At 44.5% G+C, this 9,263-nt stretch overlaps 2 protein-coding genes across 5 annotated transcripts in view; one reads left to right on the plus strand and one right to left on the minus strand.

Annotated features, from left to right (window-relative positions):
- Positions 1–2,230, minus strand: part of UBXN4 (UBX domain protein 4) — a 49,155-nt gene extending 46,925 nt beyond the window's left edge. Inside the window, exon 1 of one of the 2 annotated variants that reach the window (XM_077747869.1) lies at positions 2,069–2,230. In XM_077747869.1, coding sequence (XP_077603995.1) covers positions 2,069–2,150 — 82 coding nt within the window. In that variant the 5' untranslated portion in view covers positions 2,151–2,230. Of the gene's footprint in view, positions 1–1,402; positions 1,522–2,068 lie in introns of those variants that run through there. The other variant, XM_077747870.1, reaches the window with a different exon arrangement.
- Positions 1,968–8,411, plus strand: LOC144218050 (uncharacterized). Of its 3 annotated transcripts, XR_013331032.1 has the most exons (3): positions 1,968–2,402; positions 4,786–4,923; positions 8,018–8,411. XR_013331032.1 is itself a non-coding variant. In XM_077747872.1 (2 exons), exon 1 carries the CDS (start codon positions 2,116–2,118, stop codon positions 2,404–2,406), a length of 291 nt encoding a protein of 96 aa, XP_077603998.1. In that variant the 5' UTR covers positions 1,968–2,115; the 3' UTR covers positions 8,018–8,411. The 3 variants fall into 3 exon arrangements, 2 of the variants coding, with proteins under 2 accessions (XP_077603998.1, XP_077603997.1); XM_077747872.1 differs by lacking the exon at positions 4,786–4,923 and having other exon boundaries at positions 1,968–2,406; XM_077747871.1 differs by lacking the exon at positions 4,786–4,923.
- Positions 8,412–9,263: the final 852 nt, after the last annotated feature.

Genomic DNA, 9,263 nt, shown 5'->3' on the forward strand with positions numbered 1-9,263 from the left:
TGGGGATGAGCACTGGGTGATATATAGAAACCAACATGACAATAAACTATTTAAAATAAAAAAAATAAAAAAGAAAATGCTATCAATAGAATTTCATTTTAAAAGTAAAAAAAAAATAAAATGGGTATAACAAAACCCTATCCTACTTAACAGAAAAATCAACTGAGTTTTTATGTGAAAAACACAACTTAAATGTCATAAAACTATTAATGTACTCTTTTTTTTTTAAAGTTTAGTTAGGCTGGGGCGCCTGGGTGGCTTAGTCGGTTAAGCGTCCGACTTTCGCTTGGGTCATGATCTCGCGGTTCGTGGGTTCGAGCCCCGCGTCGGGCTCTGCGCTGACTGCCAGCTCAGAGCCTGGAGCCTGTTTCAGTCTGTGACTCCCTCTCTCTCTGACCCTCCCCTGCTCACGCTGTCTCTCTCTCTCCTAGACATAAATAAAACATTTAAAATAAATAAATAAATAAAGTTTAGTTAGGGCGCCTGCGGGGCTCAGCTGGTTAAGTGTCCAGCTTCAGCTCAGGTCATGATCTCATGGTTCATGGGTTCGGCCAGAGCCCGGAGCCTGCTTCAGATTCTGTATCTCCCTTTCTCTCTGCACTCCCCCAACTCATGCTCTCTCTCCTTCAAAAATAAACATTTAAACAAATAAAATAAAAAGGTTATTTATTTTGAGAGAGAGCGAGAGCGCACGAGCATGAGCAGGGAAGGAGCAGAGAGGGAGGGAGGGAGAGGGGGAAGGGGGGAGGGGAGAGGAGAGAGGAAAGGAGAGAGGAGAGAGAGAGAGAGAGAGAGACAGTCCCCGAGCTGTCAGTGCAGACCCTGACTTGGGGCTGGATCCCACCAACCGTGAGATCACCACCTGAGCCCAAATCAAGAGTCCGAGGCTTAAGTGACTGGCCACCCAGGGGCCCCAAAACTATTACTGTAGTCTTAATTTAATTTTTTTTCATTTAATTTTTCTTTCCTTTTTAATTCACTTTTCCTTACAAGATCACAGCAGTTATTATGTCTAACTCTAAAACAGCAAGAGGATCTAAACTAAGCAAGCTCTTCTAATTAACACCACTAACCTAAAAATTGGGCATAATTTAAAACAACTACAAATTTCAAATTTAATGTTAAACAAAATTCATGTTTTAGCCTGTGTTCTTTATTGCACTGAATAAAGTTATAGAGCTATTATCTAGTCTCAAGTCACAAGCTAATAATCTGAGTACACCGTTATTACACAAATAGTTGAAATAATCACCTAAAATTAATAGTTACAACCACTAATTTGGTTCATGTAATGAGAATCAGCAAAACCATAAAGGCACAGGTTTACTGTAAACCTAGATTTCTGTAATAAAATCCGGAGCAAAATAACCCAGAGTAACACAGCATAAATAAGGTAGCTCACGTTTTCAAAACCGTGGATGTTAGACGAAACAAGGGCTGAACATCTACTTCTTCTAAACAAATGGTACAAAAAAATCAACTTGCAACAAAGCAAATGTTCCACATTAAACTCTCTTCCCCTATTATCATTAAAAAAAAAAAATCCAACCTATATAAAGCTCAAAAGTTTGCCTCTCAGGAACGTACGACCGCCAGCAACCGAGAACATCAGGTGGCTCCTCTTTGTTGCTTCCCGATGACACAGCTTTCTTCCTGACAGTCCACAACTAATTACCAACCCAAACGCCTGTCGAAAGGCCTGCCTCTAGCCCCGCCTAAACTCTGAGGAACTACGCGAGCGCTGAAGCACCCCGAAGTGGGTCCTAGGTGACAGAGAGAGGTCCCGGGGTGCCCGAGAGGGAGGTGTTGGGGTCTGTCTGCGCCAACTCCTCAGGGGGCGCAGCGAGGGGCGCAACGAGGGCGGGCTGCAGGGGCCTGCCGGACGCGTCCCCGAGACCCGCGCAGAGCTGTGGGCGGGGCTCAGCGCGCTTGGGGGGCGAGGCGGGGACCGTGCCTCCGGCCGGGGTGNCGGGCCTGCCGGGGCACGGAGAAAAGGCTGGGGAACCCTAGCATTGGAGGTAGGCCGGAGGGGTGTCCGGCCACAACTCGGGTCCCCGCCCCCTTTCACCTGCCACGAATACCACGAAGACCGCTCCGCTCCTCTTGGCCGACGCGATGGCGGCCGGAATGGCGCCCTGGAACCACAACATTGCTCTCCACGGGCCCAGGCGCTTGTTCGGTGTGCTGTCGCCGCGGTCCCGGAGCTGGCCCCGCCCTCTCTTTCGTCTGGCCCCGCGGCCCCCGCAGCCCCAGCTGCTCCGTCCCCCGCCTCCGCGCAGGCACGCTAGCCCGTCAGCGGTCCCCTGGGACGCGCGCAAGCGCGCGGACCAGGCGCACCCTGCGCCACGTGACGCCACACGTCGCCGTCGGCACGGCGTCCCAGTGCCTTGTCTCGTTGGCAAGTAGGTGTGTGCGCGCGGCCGCTAGGCCTCAGACCCTGCAATTCCGGAAGTGGGAAGAGCGGGTGGAAAACATGACTAACCGTTACGGCGCGTCGGCAAGGCCCACAATAGGCATGATGGGAATTGTAGTCTTCATTGGCTTGTTTTTCCTCATAATGGGAAAATGTAACTGTGGTTTCCGGGGCATAGCTAAAGGGGACAGCAGTGAGACTTTTTACAACCTGTAAAAAGGGGTGGAGAGGAAGTGGTGCTTAGTGTCGTGGAGTTGCTATCCCCCACCTCACTGAGACCTTAAATAGGGAGGAAGTCGTCCCTGCCCTGAGTGGAACCCTAATTGTGGACGATTCGTGGTTATTGTGTGATACGGAAAGGTGTTTTTCTGTAAGGAACTAAGGGGGCTTTGTAGAGATTTACTGCAAGGCCCTGACTTCTGCTGAACTTATCAGCCCAACCCTAAAGAGACAGGGTAAAAACCCCAGCAGTCACCTTCTGTAATGCCATACAGCCCATGTACCTGAGGGGAGGTATTGGTAGAAGGCAGGAGTCCAGCAATTTTTTAGTCGTTGGCCACAGATCGTTCCAAAACCTCAGAACACTGGCTATGCTATTGCCACAGCTGCTTTCTAAAGTAACTGAAAAGCACAGAATAACATAATGGTTCATTTTCCAGCTACTTTCCATGGTATACAAAAGGGGAGGATAGATCATGCTTTTGTTTACAATTTTATGTGAGAATGTTCTATAGTCAAGATAATGGCATTTTCTGGTTGTTTGCCATTGAACTGAAAACTGGCTCCGTCTGTGGAGCATGTGATTCTTGATTTGTGTGTGGTGACTTTGAGCCCCACCTTCTGTGTAGAGATCACTTAAAAAATGAAATCTTTAAAGAAATCAAAAATTGATCCATATTTAATACTTTCTAGAGTTGCACAATCTCTGATAACTATTAGCCAAAGGCTTATATGGTTTTTTAAAGTTGCATATATTGTATTATACATTCTCAATCAATTGAGTTTTTCCCCTCAACAATTGACAGTCTTTGCAGGAGTAAGGTGGTACATCTGAAAATACCTCTTTCCTATAAATATTTTACCTGAAAATAGTTAACATTGCACTCCAATTTGTATTTACTCTTTTCCAATCAGGCCTCTCATATAGTGTTATTTTAAACTGAAACCTAATGCTGGTAACAGAACTTTGCTGCTTATATAGGACACCATTTCTCAAGAGTTAGAGTTGATCTTTAACAATAACTTTAAATGGGTTTCTTAAGATTCAGTCAACCTATGGGCACCTAGGTGGCTCAGTTGCTTGAGTGGCCAACTTCGGCTCAGGTCATGATCTCAGTTTCTGGGTTCAAACCCTTCATTGGGCTCACTGCTGTCTGAGGAGCTCACTTTGAATCCTCTGTTCCCCTCTCTCTGCCCCTTCCCCACGTGTGCATGTGCATTCTCTCTTGAAAATAAATTTTAAAAAAACATTAAAAAATTCAATCAATGAAAATTCTTTCAGTAGAGAGATGTCTTTATTTCTGATGTTAGGATTAAACAATGTAAGAATGATTCATAGCCTTTGTTTATCAAGTGTTTATTGCTCATCTACTATAAGCTAGGCATACATACCTGACATTGATACAGTGAGACAATCAGATAAGAGCCCTGCCTTTGTGACTGCACAATTTAAAGAGGAAGACAGACACTGAACATGTGATTATGAGTGAGGATGGATGTCACAAAGGGAGAAATCGGGGCGCCTGGGTGGCTTAGTCGGTTAAGTGTCCGACTTTCGCTTAGGTCATGATCTCGCGGTTCGTGGGTTCGAGCCCCGCGTCGGGCTCTGTGCTGACTGCCAGCCCAGAGCCTGGAGCCTGTTTCAGAGTCTGTCACTCACTCTCTCTCTGACCCTCCCCTGCTCATGCTGTCTCTCTCGCTCTCCTAGAAATAAATAAAAACATTAAAAAAAAAAAAAACAAAGGGAGAAATCTAAGTACTTCAGAAGTATGCGATGATGTGCCCAAACATGAATAGTGGGATTAAGAAAAGCCCTTCCTGAAGAAATAACATGTCAGGAAATATCTAACCAGGTGAATGAGAAGACAAATCAAGGTAGAAGAAACATCAGTGTGAATGCTCTGAAGCAAAGGAGAATAGTACACTTCAACTGTACATGTCCAGTGTGGCTAGAACATAGAAAGTGGACTATGGTGCAGATAAGGCTGGAAAGATAGCTAGAATTAGATCATATAAAGATGTGGAAATCACACTAAAGATTGCAGACATTTTCCTAAAAATTGTTGAAAGCCATTGAAGAATTTTAAACAAGAAGTTAAGACTTGTTACATATAAGACTTGCATTTTTTTTTTTTTAATTAACGGGAGAGCAGAGAGAGATGGAGACACAGAATCTGAAGCAGTCCCTGGGCTCTGAGCTTTTGGCACAGAGCCCAATGGGGGCCTCGAATTCACCAACCATGAAATCATGACCTCAGATGAAGTCATTTGCTTAACTGACTGAGCCCCAGGTGAGTCTTGTATTTCAATTTTTCAAAAGCTTTAGAGCGCAATTGAGGGAAAGGGACAGAGGGGGAGAGAGAAAGAATCTTAAGCAAGCTCCATGCTCAACGTGGAGCCCAACTTGGAGCTTAATCCCATGACCCTGAGATCATGACTTGAGCCGAAATCGAAGACTGGGGCACTCAACCAACTGAGCTACCCAAGCACTCCAAGACTTGTGTTTTTAACTTGCAACTATGCTGCAGTTTACATGGATTGGATTGCAGGTGGGTGGGTGAATGTGAAGAGACTGGTTAAGAAGCTACTGTCTATGTGTAAGGGAGATGGAGACATGAATATTTTTGGTATTTTGGAAGTAGACACAATAGGTTTTGTTGATTTATTAGATATGAAATTTGAAGAAGGAGGAGTCAAGAAGAGATCTTGGGTTTCTGTCTTGAGAAATTGTATACAAGGTGGTAATGAAATAGGGAACATTGAAGGAAGAGCAGGTTGGTGGGGAGGAGTGCATGAAGATGTGAGTTCAGAATTGGACGTGTTTTCTGGAGTGCAGGAGACCCCAAGTGGACATGTTAAGTAGGCATATAGGTATTAGGTTTGGAGCTCAGAACACAATTCTTCAACCTAGAAGTAGGAATTCTCTACATACAGGGATAATTGAGGCTCTAGAGTATGCTATTGCTTATGGAGTATGTGAAGTGAGATTAGAGAAGAGTATATGACTCAAGTCTTAATCTCCACCATCTACAGGGTTGTATAGAAAAGTATAAACCAGTAAAGGAAGCTCAGGAAAAATGGTGGTGGAGGGAGACTGTCTGGAGGAAAAGGGAGAATATGATACCAAAGAAACCAAGCATAGAGTTTTTTAAAAAAAATTTTTAACGTTTATTTATATTTGAGAGACAGAGTGTGAGCGAGGGAGGGGCAGAGAGGGGGAGACACAGAATCCCAAGCAGGCTCCAGGCTCTGAGCTTTCAGCCCAAGGGCCGATATGGGGCTCGAACCCACAAACCATGGTTCATGACCTGAGCTGAAGTCTGATGCTTAACCGACTGAGCCACCCAGGTGCCCCTAAGATTAGAGTTTTAAGAAGGGAGTGAGAAGCAGCTATGTTGAATCCTGCTGTTGGGTCAACTTCTATAAGATTAATTTTTTTAATGTTTATTTACTTTAGAGAGACAGAGATGGAGTGTGAGTGTTGGGTGGGGGGAAGAGAGACAGGGAAACACACAATCTGAAGCAGGCTCCACACTCTGAGCTGTCAGGACAGAGTGGATATGGGGCTCAGACTCACAAAGCAAGATCATTACTTGACCCAAAGTCAGACGCATAACTGACTGAGCCACCCAGGCACCCCAGGATTTTAAAATGTCTATTGTTTTTAGCAACAGAGAGATGATTATCAGCTTAGCAAGAGGGGCTTTGGTTGGGTTCTGTGTGGAAGTCAGATAGCAATGGGATGAAGAGTAAATGGGGAGAAAAAGGGTGTCTGAAGTGCGAAGGGAAAAAACAAAGCGATACAGTGAAATGGAATGGGGAAGAACAGTCTTTTAAAAGATTGGAGAAACTTGTGGGGCGCCTGGGTGGCTTAGTCGGTTAAGCGTCCGACTTTCGCTTAGGTCATGATCTTGCGGTTCGTCGGTTCGAGCCCCGCGTCGGGCTCTGTGCTGACTGCCAGCTCAGAGCCTGGAGCCTGTTTCAGTCTGTGACTCCCTCTCTCTCTGACCCTCCCCTGCTCACGCTGTCTCTCTCTCTCTCTCTCTCTCTCTCTCTCTCCTAGAAATAAATAAAACATTAAAAAATTTTTTTTAAATAAAAGATTGGAGAAACTTGTACACAATTGAAAACTAATGGAAAAGAGCTATGAATACACAGGAAAGATCCCTATGGAGAAGGAAGGGAATAGGAGTTATATGGCAAATACTGCTAGTAGCCCACTTGACAATCATTTACCACGCTCCCCCTATTATTCCTTGCTGGGAAACCACCAGCTACTTGTTTTTGCAACCTCCCTTTCTTTGCAGTCAGTAGGTCCTTGTGGGAAGGAAGAGGGGTACTTCTAGGAGGAGTTCTCCTAAAAAGAGACACATGGAAGAAAGCACAACCCTCCTTAGCTGTTTGTGGTTGTGTGCATATGATGCCAAGTAGTGCCGCAGCTGTCTTGTGGCCACGAGGAATGACATTTCCCAATGACAATGACAAAATGGAATATGGAAAGCACTGTGTCTATGATGACATGTCTTATGAGATTAATAACTGTCTTCATTGGTGAGGCTACTGGAAGTCAAATGTTGCTTATTTGTAATCACCACCATTCTAAACAAACTGGAAAGAGATCCAGAGGACTGGTAGAGAAAAGAGACACCCTTTCCATTTTAATAGGAAGTGGAGAAGAAAAATAACTTTAGACATAAATCCATTGGTAAGTTTCAGGACAGTAAGTTTGAGGACATTTTCATCTAAAGTCTGAACTTTTCCCTCTGAAGGAGGTCATTGGCTGAGAATGATGTAGTAAAGAAACTGGTACCTTGAGGTTGAGGGCAAGATTTTAAATAATACTGATGAGCATGGGAGGGCAAGGAGTAGGGAAACATAGTGTGGCAGGCAATGCTAAGGATCAGGTGAAAGTGTTGAACCTAAATTTGACCAGTTGTGTGATTTTCTCCAGTGGTCACTGAATCCCTGGGGCACAGGCACTGAGGATGTGGAGATGTGGATTTATCCAGGGCTCTGTACACTAGAATGTGCAAGAAAGAACAAGGGAACAAGGGAATTTAGGAGATTAGCAAGAATGAGCCATGTGCATAGAATATGGAATTTACGACGAGTGAATACAGAAAGGAGACATGGATACAAAACGAAACCAAACCAGTGGAGGGGAGGCAAGAGCCTGGAGAGCGAGCACTGACAGGAGATTGGTCGATAGTAACGGGTTTTAAAATGTTAAATTTTCTAGGGGGGGAAAGCAGTCAGGAATTATGGAAATTTCCTGATTTCTTTGAGATTTTTGAGGTTTGAAGTCCAGTATTACCAAATTCAGTTAGGTTAGTCAGAACATACCTCTTCCTGAATTGACGCACTCTTCTTTTTCTGTCACTTTAGGTGAAACCGAGTCTCCCCCCTTCACTCTGTATGCAACAAGCTACAGCAATCTTTCAATTCTGTTATCTTCAGTCCTTTTAATTCCAGTTAGTGGCTACTCTGGTGGCTCACCTGGAGCCCTGCTTCAAAATCAAGGCACTCAACTTCCCCAGCTGCAGGGAGTATTGTTGCTGAAGGCTGGAAGCTGTGCCCTCCTCTGAGAGCTGTGTTCAACTGAAGAGATGAAGGCCTGGGTCCCCTGCCTCATTTTGGCCTCTGAGGGGCCTCCCGTCTCTAGCCCTCCCATTAGGATCACCCTAGGCTTTTGTTACAACTGCATTTTACCATTGTAGTTCACTTCCTAATAAACTTCCTGCAAACAGATCTTCCCTCAGTCTGTTTCTATGAACCCAAATGAGACAGAATCCTCATTACCTGAAAGATTCACACAATTTTCCCAACTACTTATTCTGCCTGCTTTCTGGTCCATCCATACAATGATGTCATATCCATCTTTCCCCAAGATTATTCTTATTTTTTTAATGTTTCATTCATTTTTGAGAGACAGTGTGAGCAGGGGAGCAGCAGAGAGAGGGAGGGAGACACAGAATCCAAAGCAGGCTCCAGGCTCTGAGCTGTCAGCACAGAACCCGATGTGGGGCTCAAACCCATGAACCAGCAGATCATGATTTGAGCCAAGTCAGGTGCCCAAACAACCGAGCTACCCAGGTGCCCGTTCTTATTTTTAAAGTAAATTCTACCCCCAACGTGGGGCTCAAACTTACAAACTTAAAAACTTACAATCAAGAGTCACATGCTCTACCAATTGAGCTGCCAGGTGTCCTGTCCCCCAAATTATTTTTAGCATGTTAGTTCCTGCTTAAAGGAAGGGACTGGTATCTCCAAAAATAAAGTACAAATTCTTTGCCCATCATTCAAAATCCTCTGCAATTTGGCTCTAACCTACTTTTCCTATATTTGTTTCTTCGACTTCCCCACCTGAATTCCCTTGGCCTACGAGATTGTATGATTCACTGCCAAGATCATATTCCTTGTCATCTTTGTTTTTGTTTGTACCATGCTTCTTATATTGAATTTCTTTTCTCTTAGTCAACAATATTTGAGTTCCCATGATGAGACAGGCTGTGGGACTGGGTGCTGGGATAGAACTATTAGCTATTAGCTGATTGACCATAGATACTATTTTTGTAGCAAAAATCTTATTTTTGTCCTCAGTAAGCTTACACTCTAGTCAGTGGGAAAGACT

Source organism: Crocuta crocuta, unplaced genomic scaffold, assembly GCF_008692635.1.
Source record: "Crocuta crocuta isolate KB4526 unplaced genomic scaffold, BGI_CrCroc_1.0 scaffold427, whole genome shotgun sequence".
Lineage (NCBI taxonomy): Eukaryota > Metazoa > Chordata > Mammalia > Carnivora > Hyaenidae > Crocuta > Crocuta crocuta.